Source organism: Gymnogyps californianus, chromosome 1 (assembly GCF_018139145.2).
Source record: "Gymnogyps californianus isolate 813 chromosome 1, ASM1813914v2, whole genome shotgun sequence".
In the NCBI taxonomy this organism is placed as follows: Eukaryota; Metazoa; Chordata; class Aves; order Accipitriformes; family Cathartidae; genus Gymnogyps; species Gymnogyps californianus.
The window spans coordinates 29,148,594-29,163,404 of record NC_059471.1 but is presented as its reverse complement, the minus strand read 5'-3'; the positions used below and the strand labels follow the sequence as shown (position 1 = coordinate 29,163,404).

The 14,811-nt window shown below is 37.5% G+C and overlaps 1 protein-coding gene across 1 annotated transcript; it reads right to left on the bottom strand.

Moving 5' to 3' along the window:
• Window positions 1-365: 365 nt before the first annotated feature.
• Window positions 366-14,024, bottom strand: NEK3 (NIMA related kinase 3). Its single transcript, XM_050900332.1, has 17 exons — window positions 13,998-14,024; window positions 13,675-13,739; window positions 12,666-12,894; window positions 11,753-11,846; window positions 11,439-11,536; window positions 10,329-10,412; window positions 9,600-9,667; window positions 9,394-9,480; window positions 8,251-8,305; window positions 6,077-6,277; window positions 5,654-5,723; window positions 5,004-5,050; window positions 3,992-4,091; window positions 3,446-3,592; window positions 2,253-2,387; window positions 1,471-1,597; window positions 366-523 (listed from the first exon to the last, which is right to left on the bottom strand). Exons 3-17 carry the CDS (start codon window positions 12,780-12,782, stop codon window positions 457-459), a joined length of 1,497 nt encoding a protein of 498 aa, XP_050756289.1. The 5' UTR covers window positions 12,783-12,894; window positions 13,675-13,739; window positions 13,998-14,024; the 3' UTR covers window positions 366-456.
• Window positions 14,025-14,811: the final 787 nt, after the last annotated feature.

The following is a 14,811-nucleotide window of genomic DNA, read 5'->3' as shown; positions in this document are numbered from 1 at the left end:
TCTCTCCCCTGTCCAGTTGAGGAGGGGAGTGATAGAGCGGCTTTGGTGGGCACCTAGCGTCCAGCCAGGGTCAACCCACCACAATGTAGTATTTCAGTATGTAGTCAGGAAGAAAAACTTTACACATTCCAATAGTGTTACACCACCTCTTTGAAATATGACAAGGAGGCAATTTGAACAATGCTATTAGCACTAATGCTTTTGACTGAACATTTCTGCAAAGCTACTACCAACTCCAAATACGTTTAATATCTAGACTTGTTTAGTTATTTGCAAGTGTTCTAGCTAAAAAAGTTTGTTATGCATTTTCCACCCTCAGTTTTGTGATACAGAAAACATGCCCACTCAGAATTTTTTGACTGAAATAATTTTATTAATAAATACAACTGTTAACAACGATTTGGATTATAAATACTGGCAAGCTTAACTTCTGTTATTGTAGGTAAATTCAAGTTTTCAGTCACTGTGTTTCAATATCATTTTCAGTTCTGACACCCAGTCTGGGTCATCTTCCTCGAAGTCCCTGAAAATAGGTTTCAAAACGTTATTTTGCAAAGCAAAATACAACTTTATAAAGCTTTATTTGCCTTTTTCCCCCTAAAATTACCCTAAAACTAGGAGAAATTATGTTAAGAATATCAACACGAGAGACTTATTTCCTGCACCATTGTGATTAAGGAACCAATAGATGTTCTCTTTTGAATTTACCCAAATAAGTTTTATCAAAAGCAAAAACAAATGCATATACTAAGAGACTGCAAATGTGCTGATATTAACAGCTTGCAGCTGAACTGCACTAACACATGCCTAAGTAGTTCATCTCCAAGTGCCACAAAAATAAACAATGACATAAACTGAGATTCTGAGAATCCAAGAACCCCCCCAAAGCATACACACATCTGTAAAATACAGTATTTCTGTTCAGAATGTGTTGATGTACACTCTGCTCTTTCAAAAACAGAAGTGGGTCACTAACATAAATTGAACACAGAAGTTAAAGTTTCTAGAAATATGTCTCAATAAGTAGGTACCAAAGTGACTTTATTGCACTATGCATGAGAGAGTAGGAAGAATAACAAACACAGCAAACATACCACTAGGCAAGTGGTTTTGCCACTGGTTATCCGATTTTAAGGTCAGAGTACAAAGATGTTTGATGCAAGAAGGTTTTGCACTTTACTGTGGATCTAATTTCATCTCAAGCTTTCATTTTTGCAAAGTCATCAGCAAATTATTAGCATATCTGCTAATAACAAGCAACCTGTTTCATCTCAACACCATCAATAACTATAAAAATAGCAAAGAAAACCTGTAAGATATCAAATGCTACTAAATTTTAGTATCGTTATGTAAGAGAAGGATGGATTTAGATGCTGAGAATTTTTTTTTTTCCCAGGGGAATGTCTTTTTGGAAAAATCACTTTGAGGAACCAAAGAAAACAAAAATACAAGGATGTCATTTGGACATACGTGTCATCTTCATCAGATCTAGGCTCAAGTCTCTCAGAATCTATGACAATAGCTTCATGTTCACCATCTACTTCATCAGCTGCTTCAGTTTCATCAGAAAGCGGACCTCTTAATATATTTTCAGAAGCTTTGAAAATATAAAGATGAAAATGTCACCAAAGTACTTTAAAAATAAAATTATTTAGAATATAATACAATATAGTCTTTCTAATTTGTCCCCAGTTCTTAGCAGATTCCAATACAAGCTGTTACCTATTTTAAGTGGGGAGATAAACTAATAATGCAACTGAGGTGCAGAGCAAGTATTTATGACTGTGGCTGTGCACATCTATAGACTACAGTTATCTTGTGCCATGCCATCTTACCATCCTGTCTTCAAAACAGGGCACTACTGACTTCGTGAAGATGGATTTAGCTGATGGGGCTACAGCCTATTTATGGCACCTCCTTAACGGATACACCAGACCGCTTAGCAGGATGGAGAACACATGGCTCTGCAGTCGCTGCATTTTTGTCACATCCTTATTCAGCTATTGAGCTGCAAGTGACAGTTCTTCATAAAGAGATCTAGTGGAGATGTATAATCACTCATGAATTCTCAGCTTGGATTTTTGTAAGCCCACATTTCATTTGGCAAACTTTAAAAAAAACAAAACAGCCTCTTGTCACATGAACTCAAGTGCACAAGCTCTATACATAGGGGCTATGTATGTGGGGAAAAAAAAAAGTATTTATTAATAAACCTGTTTGCAAAAATGTTTGCCCGCAAACTGGGGACTTACCTGGTTTGTAAATTGTGTATGTTTTAAATGCTAAGCTGACATCTGCGTTACTGAGAATGTTCATCAGGGTGTGAGGAGTTTCCTTATTCCACTGCTTACGTGGCTTGTTTTCACTGTAGTTTATAACACAGCCACCTAGGTATAAAATCATTAATAAATACTACTTAGACAAAATTGCATTAGCAGTGTGGCTTACAAAGATCACATTCAAGAGAGAAATACAGGAAGAGTCTAGATGTTTCCATCTGTAGCACTGCTGACCTCTCAACATGCTGAGGTTGACACCATCAGCATTAAGAGGAAAGAAAATTACAGAAGGCCACAGTGGAGCCTTCTGCTAGCAGGGAGCCAGCAGAAACTGGCTGAGGGGTATGAGGAGTCAGAGTCTCTGCAAGCGTATTTGGTGGCTCTATAAATCTCACAAAATGGAGCCTGTGGCCACTTTTGTGCCTTTTAATAGCAGAACACCTAAATACATGCATTCTTCTGTCCTCTTCCCTTGCCCTGCATATAATTATCATGTAACGCTCCTACTACAGCTTGGGAATTTTCTGACTACTCATATCTTGATTATTTATTTCAATAGCGTCTATTCACATTTACTTAGAATATATATCCATAATCACATGAAATAATTGTAACAATCGCATAGAGTGTGGGGCATTTTAAAATTGAAACATTTTTCAGAAGAAACCCCATGTTAAGTGTTCTAATTAAAAGCTGTTGATGTGGAAGAAGAATCTCTGCCTCACATCTGAGGTACATCATTAATTGTTCTTGTCATTGGCATTATCTGTATGTTACATGACAACAGAAGCAGAGGTACGGATGTTATGTGCTCCCAATAGTATGCTGTACTTGAAAGACAGGCAGCTGCATTCTACGTCAAGTGAATTCCTCAGTGTTACCCCCACAAACGGCATATTAAGAGGAGGGTTGGTAGGATAATTTCTTAGCAATTATTATAATTTTAGGGTTGCTAATAGCTTTCATCACTCTCTGCAATCCTCCTGTCACACAAGACCACTAAGAAATTCTCTTCAGCACAGTGGACTTTTTGAGTGTTTGTTAATAAAATATTTTAAAATTATTTTTACATCATTTTAAATATGCCCTGTAAAGTTTTGGCTTTTAAAAGCTGTAAAGAACCACTGATATTACTTGAATTAAAACCACATTTAATTAAATCTTACTTTTAGCCTCTTCAGATGCAAAACTAGAAGAAAGCAAGGATGCATTTTCCAGGACATCCACTACAGTATTGGATATCTTCTTTTCCCATTGCCTCCTATGAGGATGTGACAAATCAGTAATTCCTGGGAGGACATCAGAAGTTTCTACTGTGATTGCAACAAAAAAAGGATGATAACCAGCATCTAACTTGATTCTCTGTCCATGCAAACTAGTTCTAAGCATACAGCACTTCACTAACAGTGACGTTTGATTCTGTGGGTACAAGTCTGAACTTGGTAAGAGTTCCCCATACATTTACTCTATACCAAATGTTTTCAAACAGTCATTTTTTAACACTTTGGCCAAGATTTTTTATTTTTTTTAATTTTTTTTTTTAATCTCAGATGAGCAGTAAGAATCAATATAATTGCAGAAGTAACAGACAGTGGCATGGTTTTCTATAGGTGCAGACTTGTATGCTCTACCTGTTTAAATGGCTGGATCATTGACATTTAGATATCACTACACAGAAGGAAATGCATCAGCCTTAAAACTATAAAACTTACCCTCGTCATCAGATTTCCTTTGTTCCTTTGTGCTTTCACTTAAATCCTTAGTAATATTTTTCCTTTCTAAGGGGCTATGCTTGCTTTCACCTTTACTTTGCTTTAAAAGAATAAAGACTGTATTAATCATTATCCTTGTCGAGAAAAAAAAAGCAGTAATGTTAACATGGCATTAATTATTTTAGTTTTGCTACTAAATGGCTCGCCTAAAAATCTGAAAGCTAAACCACTGACACCATGAAGCCGACTGCAATTGCACTGTATCTATTACTGCACAGCATTTCATGCTGCGTGCCCTTTTTTGACAATCTCAGTTTTTGAAGCTAAGCACATATGTAGTTACTTGATGCAATTTGTGGTTTTATTTTTTTACATTTAAGAACAGTAGCAATATAAAGATAGATAAGTCATATTGCCAGGGACAACAAGACGTACCCAAATATTAAGCTTCTCAGATTGACAGGTCTATTAAAAGAAAAAAAAAAAAGCCCTACTGGCAACATGTTTTGAAAAATACACTCAATATGGCTGAGCCAGGCTGTGCTATAATGTACCCATGGGTGACTTCTTGGCTACATGTGACTTAATTCTCCTCACCTGAAATCTCACATGGGCCCTAAAACCTAGGGTGAATTATGTCCAGACTAGACTGTTTCCACAGCAGCCTGTTCAAAATGTGTCCCTAAAGCAAAGAAAATGCATCAATTTTTGCAGTGTCCCAAAACTTAGAAAAACAGGAGATGGGTTTGGGGGGGGGGGGGGGGGGGGGGGGGGTTGACAGGGCTATAAGGAAATCCACTTTGGAACTAAACTAAATGTGGGAAGCATCAAAAAGTTACAGCGGTGGGAAATGCACAGGAAAACTCTGCAATCTGAACACAGATGACAGCTGACCTAGTAGGCTGATCTGTGGTTTAGCATACTAATAGCATTTTCCATATGAACTTTTCTATAATACAGAACATTCTAAATTACTAAAATACAAATATTATGTTTATATTTGAATACTTACCCTATTTTCTTTCTTATTATCTGAGCTTCCACCAGCCATGACATTACCTGATACATTAAGGAACAGGTTCAAGAGTTAATACCTTTAGCAAACATTTGTGGTAAAGTGGTATTCCAGAGGTGTGACAGCAACACCACTGAACCAAGCAATGACAATTATGTGAAAGCTTCTTCACACTTCTGTCAACATAGCTCATTCTCAAGAGGGAGTCCCTCTACTATTCAGTTCCAAATGTGTACAGATTTTGGTGTAGCTAAATTTATGCAGAAGAAGAAAATCCAACATTCTCTCTAAAAATTAAATAATGAAAATAACTTGTTTCACCATATTCTGGGAAAGAAAGCACTGTCATATTGAAAAATATATGCAACAGCTAAAAGTTTTGCTCATTTTAAAATTGAAAGGTTTAATTCTAGCACAAGTCTTAAGACTCACATGTATGTATTGTAGCTCTGCACTGTACTTCTCATGCTGGAATATAATTTACGCCCTTCAAGCATTTTTCCATACAAGTTCAATAATATTAGATTTTGAAATAATTAAAAGTAGATTTGAACATATAACACTAATGTTTTATAGCTGTATTTAAGATCTTACAATTCCTAGTCATTTTGTCATTCCTTACACCAAGAAAAACGTTGCTGACTTACCCTTTGGTCTTGCTGCATTGCCTTCATGTTTCTTGGTTTCCTTTAATACCTGCTCAAACTCATTTGTCATCTGAAATGTGTATGAAGAGATGCAAGTACTGTACCATTTTAACCTTTCTCAAATTATTGTGTATGCTATTTGTTAAAAATAGACATACTATACAAAAGCACTGTTACAGCTAACAGCTAACAATATCTAATTTTAGCAGCATCATGTCAATATTCAACTTTTCTTTTCAAAACAAACCCTTCTAAAAACTCAGTTTTCTGAGAAGTCTACAACTGTATTTACGGTTTTAGAGTAGGACATACACAACACTACATTTCATATTGTTATACACTAACAAACTACAAAAGAAACTGATTTAGTATCTAAAATGTAGATACTATTGTTTAAATCTAGAGACAAAGAATATACCATACCTCAGAAGGCAAACAATTTTTGATAAGTTTGGTTAAGCAACCTCTTGCAAGAATAGTACTGGCTGATGGACGATTCTTGGGATTTCTCTTAAACATCTGTTTTATTAAGTAATGAAGTTCATAGGAATAGTGAGATGGTAGTGGATTGTAGGACCCTTTGCATATCTTAAGGATGAGATGTTTCCAGCTATTGGCTTGAAACTGCATTAAAAATAAATTAACATCAGAGCATGAAGTTTAAGCATAAGGTAAAAGGAAGCTGACATAATTTAAGAGCAACTTTAACATTTATTATATAAAAATGCATGGTGTGTATCTATGTAGGCTCGCTATTACCATACTGATTTGGCTCCCAGTTTGACAGTTTCAGGGCTCTAATTCAGGTGTGGAATAATGACCCTGAATGAACACATCAGTAACTTTCCTTTACATTTTGTAGGGCTATCACATAGGCATTTATTTATGTTAACAATGACAGAAATATAATTTGCTGAGAATGAAAACATCACAGTTTGCATAAAAACTCTGACTAAAACCAGATCATAATGGACACTGCAAACAATAACCTGTACAACTGGAAACCAGGTGGAAGTTACTCCTATAAATTCAGGATTGTTCAAATTTTATTTTTGTAGGAATATAGCATTGAGAAAATTTGGATCATCTTAGTGTCCTTTACTTCATATACTTGAGATCAGAATCAAACTGCAAGACTGAAACTGTAAGCCAGGAAAGATGCAGACCAATTTAAAAAAAAAAGAATAATAATCAAAAGTAGCCTATCAAGGTACAAATATCCTCTTGCAAATCTACATGAAATGGCTGAAGTTATTATTTTCCTCAGCTGACTGTTAACCAGTCTTCAGTCAGGAATTACTGCTTCCAAGTACAAGTCATCAGATGACGGCAATATCAGCAGGGACAGCTATAACCATGGATGGCAACAGCCTGAGCAAAAATGGCTGAGAACTTCTATCTCCATGCAGAAAGTTTTCTTACGGTACACCCCGCTGGCATGGCTGCAAAGTGCCAAGCATCCACAGCGTGTGGCATCCTTTTATATCACCTCTGACAGATTATGCAAGAACATACGTGACCATCACATAAAACCAGATACATAACATTTCACTGCTGCTAAAAAGGGAAGAATACTCCACTCCTTGGTATCCCAGCTCTGAGCACTGCCCTGAACAGCTGTGACACTGCCAAAGCCTTGCCACAGACCTACTTAGGCTAACACACACCTATGCACAGACTCCTTTATCACTCAGTCACGAACAGTATAAACTTCTAAACTCTTGTACTGCTAGCAGTTGCAGCTGTAGAGAACCTTCTGCTGATACACAGGATTTCAAGGTATAGTATTAGCTCAATGAAAGGAAACTGCTGCTTATAAAAAACTAAGACAAAATGACCTTAAATTAGGGTGATCTCATTTTCTTGCAAAACAAACATATCCTGATAAGGGCTCTCATGTTAGCCATGTGTCTGTATATAGAAGCCAGAGGAAGTTAACACATAAGAAGCATAGCATCAACACTGTAAAAGACAGTGTCCCAGAAATGACAGAAAGACAGAACCATCCGTCAAGGTTCCCGCTGTCCCAATAGGAGGATAGTGCTTGGACAGTGACTTGTTTGATTTGAAGAATAAGCAAATAGGTATATCACTGATGCGAAGTACAAAATTGCTTATTCCTTACTATATTTTGCTATACTTGCACACAATATATTCTCATTAGCAAAGATTTTGAGTGTCCTTGCCTCCATCTTCTGTGGTCATCTTGATCCTGTAAAACACAATGCTCATTGCAACATCCCTGCAGATATCTGGAACCAGTCTGGCACCTGCTGGACTCCTTAATAAGCCCCAGATCACCTCACTGATATTGAGGAAAATTAACCGAGAAAGAAAAAAAGAATTGTTTTCTAACAATTTAGAAAATTGAGTGTTTTACAGAAGGGTCCAGTAGGTCTGAAGAGCTGCTGAAAAACAGAAAGCATATAATGGAGGAGGGGTGGGAAGGGTGGAGCAATACTTCCCTCTTTCAGAAGCAGCAGCAAACATGTCAGTCAAATATATAATTGACTGTGAATCCATCAAACTCCAGCTAACTGCTAATTAAATTTTAAGGAATCCCAAAACTTTTCTGATAGCAATAAAGCTATACTTACTGGATGTCTAAGAGTGCACAGCTCATATAGAATACATCCCAGAGACCATATATCACTGTAGGCATAGAGAAAGATGAGAAATTTTGAGCCAAAAATTACAATTTAATATCCTGCCTAGAAAAAGTGAAATTCATTACATGTACATAACTGAATTGAATAAACTAAAAACAAATGTAAGTAACCATAAAATACAATACAATTATGTGTTTAACCTCTCCAGTGGAAATGATCTTGCTTATTTTATCCCACCCTGATGTAAAAAAGAATGACTGTCATACAGTTGTGGTTGGCTTTTTATTCCCAGAATGTCTCCTAAGCAAGTTGCTGCAACAATATTTATCCTTCTACACTTCAAAGCATTTGTATTCCACAGCCCTTAACATCAGACGGCAGACACACGATCCTAATTCTGAGAGTTGGAATTCTGGCCTTGCCAATGAGAATTCTCCTACTGAGAAAAAAACCCATCACCTTCCACCCAACGTGAGTACTGCCACCTGCACAAGCAGCAACTGATGCCTTTCTTGCAAGAGAAGCAGAAAAAACTTCAGCACTAGAAGGCTTCTTCCCTTCTGTGGAAAATGAGTCACTTGGTTCAGGTACAACTAGGGTCACAGAACAGATCTAGGGGAGGGGATATAAAATGACTTAGTATTTTGGAGTCTAGGAGGAAGCTGTAAGCACCGTACTATCAAGACGCTCTCAGAAGTTCTTGCATAAAGACCAGAATAACTGGGCTCTGTAAGTCATCAGTTCTGTAGCCATTATCCCTACATTATCAGGAGTGGCAAGAAGAGCTTAAAAAATAAGACCAGCCAAAAGACACAAACACATACATATGTATGTGCATACATACATACATGTGTGTATGTTTGTATGTATATATTTACTCTCCCAAATGCACAGAGGTCTGCACACCAGTTTTCAAACTTTTAAGACTCAAGATATTGTACACTGTTACCTAAGTAAAGAGGAATTTAGGCCTTTTCATCTTAAAAAAACTGTAATTACCTCTTTCTAAATATTCCTCAGCTCAATATCTTCTCCAAACCAAATATGGATAAGCCACAAAGCCAGACTGAGACAACAATAAAAAGACGCACATTGGTCAGGCATTATTTATGACCACTGAAACACGAATACCTTTTGTTGTTGTATGGCATGCTTTCCCATATTTCTGGAGGTACGTAATAAGGAGTTCCCACATACGTGCAAGCATATGACACTGGACTATTAAAACGACAAAGAAGAAACGCCAGATGAAAAGCAATTATTGAAGAGATCTCTACTATTTATCAATAGTAAAATAAAACTTTACACCACTGAGATCAGTGAACATATCCACATACTGTGCAAGAAGGCGCGCAGATCCAAAATCTCCCAACTTGACTTTTCCATTTTGAGTGAGGAAGACGTTCTGCATTTCAAGAGAAGGACAGATTTACATACTTAAATATTCTTCTAGGAAACATTTCTGTAGTTTGTATATACAGAAAACACAGTGACAATCACTTCTGATATTTTATCTTTGTGTTTCCTTTTACTTGCTTCTCCTAATGCTTCTACCAAACAAAAGTTAAGAACTATGTTGTATTTAAAGGGAGATGGAAAGGTTATATGGGCCTAAAGCCCCAGCATCAGTAGCAGAGGAAGAATCAGAGCTTAGAAATGCCTCAATCCCTATGCTGTACTCAAACTACTAAGGTCACACTTTCTTCTGAATTTTTATCTTTCTGCTAGGAAAGAGTAAAAAAGAAAAAATTAGAGGCAAGATATTTACAAACTGCATACTCCATACACATTTTATACTTCTGTTATTGTTTTAATTTATATGCAGTCTGTCACAAGGAATTAGCGCTATCAGCAGTGTGGATATGAAGGGTATAGCTATACTTAGATGATGTTTATGCCCACAGTATTACATCATCCCATACACTCAACAATTTCATTAACCTCATATTCTTAAGCATAAATGAAAAACACAGCACATAGCAGTAACAGGAAGTTATGAAACAGGGAGTTGAACTTTTGCATGCAGAAGAGAGTTTATTAATGGCAACAAAACTTGCTCTGTTCACCTTGGATTTGATATCCCTGTGCAACACACGTTTATCATGAATGTGCTTCACACCCAGGCACATCTGCACAAACCAGTGAAGGATCTGAAAAGAGTAACTAAGAGTTATAACAGCTCAACGCTGTATATAATGAATACTTTACTAACAGATAAAAAAACATTAAGAAAGAAAAAAAAAAAACATGTTCAGAATATCTGGGAGTTAAAAGTAACTAGCGTAATGGCTTCCAGTCAGCATGCAAGACTGAGTTCTTTAAGATAAAGTATATTTTAACATGGCAGAAGGAATGTTTGCTACCTGTGTCTAGAAAACCCTAATAATATATAACTATAATGAAGCTAGGGAGTCACTACATGGCACTTTATAAGCATGCCAATTACAATTTCACAGTAAATTAGCAAATTACAAAACCAAAAAACCACACTGAGATAACATACTGCTTCTAAAAGGAAAAGTATTCTTTTTACGAGTACAAAATAAAGTTCTTAGAGATGCTTGGCCGATCTAAATATTAGATTAGGTGAGCATTCTGGTCTTTTCATTTTAACTAAGATGATGCTTCTAACTGTGGCAGGAAGTAGTTTTCAATCACTACAATGTCACTTTGGACCTTCTCCTAAGTAATTTTATAGCCTCTGTGACAAAAGGAGTTAATGCCTGCTGAATGATTTAAACAAGTAACTGCTACATAATATGCAGGCATTTAGTCTCCTGGCTAGTTTAATTTATCTCACCAGAGTGCTATATTTACTTTTCATTAGCAGTACCTCTTACTGTGCTTAAATTCTGAAGGCTGAAGTTTGTGTTAAATTCTTACTTAATTGCATAAATTTATGCATGCAAACCTGACTGTATTTTTCACATTGCCTGCACATTTCTCAGATGCAGACAGCAATTTCCTTCTTATTCCTTTCAGTCCAATTTTCATCTTGTTCTGCTGGAAATTATCAAAGAAATAATGCTTCTATTCTATTTATAAGTGACTTTGTTTCATTTAAGGTACTTGAAGGTGTTCGTATATCTATAATTTGTTTTATGTGGTGCAGGGTGCTTCAGTTTACATGAAAAAGGATTCTTAGGTCCCTGGTTCAAAACAATGTCTTTTCTTACCGTATCTTCAGGGAACAACTTTCCTCTTTGGTGTCTAATCTTTTGCATTAGATCGCCATCATCACAATATTCCATCACTATATACAGATGTCCATCAGCTAAATTTTAGGTAATTTAAGAATGATTAGTAATTTCATTAGCAGGGTAAGTATATTATTGTTACTATAAAGCTCCAACTACATGCTATGTATTATGTATTATAGTAAACGTATTTTGTTTATAATGTACTATAAAAAAACACAAAAAGTAATCTTGATCCCTCAAGATTATGCAATTTTAAACAAAATAAAGATATTCTAAGTTTTTATATTTACCTTCAAACGATTCTTTATAGGCAACAATATTTGGATGTTTCATTTTAGCCAAAAGAACTGCTTCCTTCCTAGAGTTCTCTACAGCAGATGAAGACTGAAAAGGTAAGTACACTTATATAAATGTCACACTAATGGATTTTCATATATACACATGATGCACCTCACTTTCCAAAAGGAAAATATTTTTAAGAATTGTTCTTCATTTATTTTAAAAAGTCATTTAGAAACCTGAAAACCCCATCATTTTTTAATCTATCGTTTATTACTAGTTGAAGACTTCTTCGGTTTGGGGTTTTTTTTTGTTTTTTTTTTTAATTTGAGAGGTTATTTTCCAACTTCAGTTAATGATTTTTTCTATTTTAACAACACAGAACTATGTAACAAAGCAGCACACACTGACTTTGCAACAGCTGACAGTCTACACTGCATGAACTCAGTATAAAGCCAAGTGCACAGGTATTAACTGAGCTTCAGCCTTGATGAAGGCAGTGCCTCCCATTTTGTGATTTTTTTGGTTAGCTAAGTGCAGAGAAGGTAACCTGAATAACATTACCAGCAATAATATGAGGCTAATTTCCTCATAAGGTATTGCAGATGAAATCTGCGTTCCAGTGAAATCAATGGGAATCCAGCCAAGGGCATCAGAAGAACAGGGTTTCATTGTAAGTGTCTTCCTATGTGCTACACTTCCTCAAACGTAACCACGCACCTTCTGGAACGGATCAGATTTTGCTACTTTACTTATTATCACCAACATGGACTCAGACATAGCTATAGAGCAGCCATACCATGCAACTGTCTAATACACAAAACTCTCAGCAAAAGTGTTCAGCGTTTCAAAAATATATCCAGAATTATCTTTTTTTTTCTAATTTTTAAGTGGTGGGTGAGGTGATGTACATGTCACGCTTACCATAGGAAGTCTTATTTCCTTCATTGCATACTTCTGGTCACTGATTCTATGATGAACTAGAAGAGCTCTGCCAAAGGATCCCTCTCCTAGTACTTTCAACACTTTGTATTCTTCCATGCTTTATAAGCCTAGGTCCAACACTTCTCTTCAAACACTCTCTTTCACAGGATGATCCTCTAAACTTTGTCATGACCTTGATTCATTTTTTGAAATTTTTTGTCAATATAAGCTGCATGAGGAAAAAAAACCACACAAAATAATGAGAATGGGTGATAAATGTGGGTACGTACAACTGTTCAGCATTACCATAAATACAATTCCAACCACTGTTACCGTGACTTTGCTGAAAGTGAGGCCTTCAGAAAGTTCAACTCAAAGTATCATACAGCATATCTCTGCATTTTTTAATTCTGAATGCTAAAGCTCTTTGAAAATGTAAATTATAGACCTACAACTTAGCATCTTCTTTTTGTTACCTGCACTTCTGCATGTGGTTTCATAAGGCTAAACAAAACTCACAGACATGATAAAATAAACAATAAGCTTGAAGCTTCCAGTGACAATTCTCACCTAAAACAGCATAAGCAGAATCAAACTGGAAAAAGTTACTCATGTTCATACACAAAGACGTCAACAATTGGCAGATTTAGGATAGAATAGAATAGAATAGTTCAGTTGGAAGGAACCTACAACAATCATGTAGTCCAATTGCCTGACCACTTCAGGGCTGACCAAAAGTTAAAGCATGTTACTAAGGGCATTGTCCAAATGCCTCTTAAACACTGACAGGGTTGGGGCATCGACCACCTCTCTAGGAAGCCTGTTCCAGTGTTTGACCACCCTCTTGGTAAAGAAATGCTTCCTGATGTCCAGTTTGAACCTCCCCTGATGCAGCTTTGAACCATTCCCACACATCCTATCACTGGATTTACAGACTATGTACTTTCTTCAAAACGTTGGTACTTTTAAGATAGCGATCCACGATTCAAACGTCACTTTATGTATATACCTGTGCGCACACAGTGTTTTAATGGGCTGATAGGTTGTTTTTAGAAGGCATCTCAGGGCTTGTTTCTGAAAGGATAAAATGCCAATTTACTCAGAGCCTGAAAAATAAACACACTGATTAATTTACTTGAAAACTCTGAAGGCACCTAAGTGATGAATAAAAGTTTTTCAGGGGAACGGGCGCACTCCGTGTGTGCTTCACATTAACAGCAGTTACACCTGGTAGCTACGGCTCCCTTACCCTGAGAAGGAGAAGCCGAAGCCCGCCCCAAGCCCCTCAAGCCCCGCCGGGCCCTCAACGCGAGGCGCGGAGGCGACACTCACCTCAGAAGGCCGCGCAAACCGCCGAGGCCTCCACCCGGCGCCTGAGGAAAGGCCCTCGGCCAGGCCCGGCGCTTGCTCCACACTCGGGCCGGGCAGCACCTCCAGCCTCCCCACGACGGGCTGGGCTAGGGGCGGAGGGTCGGGAAAGAGGACGGCGCTGCCTCGGAGGCCGGGCGGGAACGGGGACGCGGGCGGGGCGTCCGCCCCGCCCGCGTCCCCGTTCCCGCCCGGCCTCCGAGGCAGCGCCGGGTGCGGCCATGGCGGCCGTACCCTGCAGGGAGGTTTTCTCACTTCTGTTCCTCAGAACATGCTAATGGGGCTTATACCCTGTATTTATTAACAATAAACAGCACCCCCAGACGCCCAGCACCTCAGTAAGAGGCCTGTGAATACCTCAAGAGTCCCTTTGGGCTTCCATGTTGCACAAAAGCCAGGGTAAAATCCCTGTTAACAGTTTCACAGTCAGTTTCTCTACTGTAGCGACAAGACTAATTTGTGCCAGAGCTTAGCACTAGTGACTGAAATAAAGCAAGCCTTAGGCCACATGAATTGTACTTTAACCTTGGTTTTTATCTATGGAAGCGTAACCAGTAAATAAGGAAGTGTAAGTAAACTAACTACAAGATATTCTGTAACAAAAGATAAGGAAATGTCTCAAGACAGACAAAAATGGCTAAAGCTGCTTGCAAAACATAGAAGTCTTGAGCAGTTCTGTTGACAGAATGATTTCCACTATTTTGTTTTCCATGCTGGAAAAAGCATTGCCACTTCACAGACTTCCAGGCTAAAAAAACAAACAAACAAACAAAAAAAC

What these genes read in the sequence shown, in the direction of transcription:
- NEK3 (XM_050900332.1), bottom strand. Translation starts at nt 12,782, where the DNA reads ATGGAAGAATACAAAGTGTTGAAAGTACTAGGAGAGGGATCCTTTGGC. An exon ending in CTATAAAGAATCGTTTGAAG is followed by an intron (nt 11,537 to 11,752) that starts GTAAATATAAAA and finishes CCTAAAATTTAG; the next exon opens with CTGATGGACATCTGTATATA. An exon ending in TGTGCACTCTTAGACATCCA is followed by an intron (nt 6,278 to 8,250) that starts GTAAGTATAGCT and finishes TTTTTAATGCAG; the next exon opens with TTTCAAGCCAATAGCTGGAA.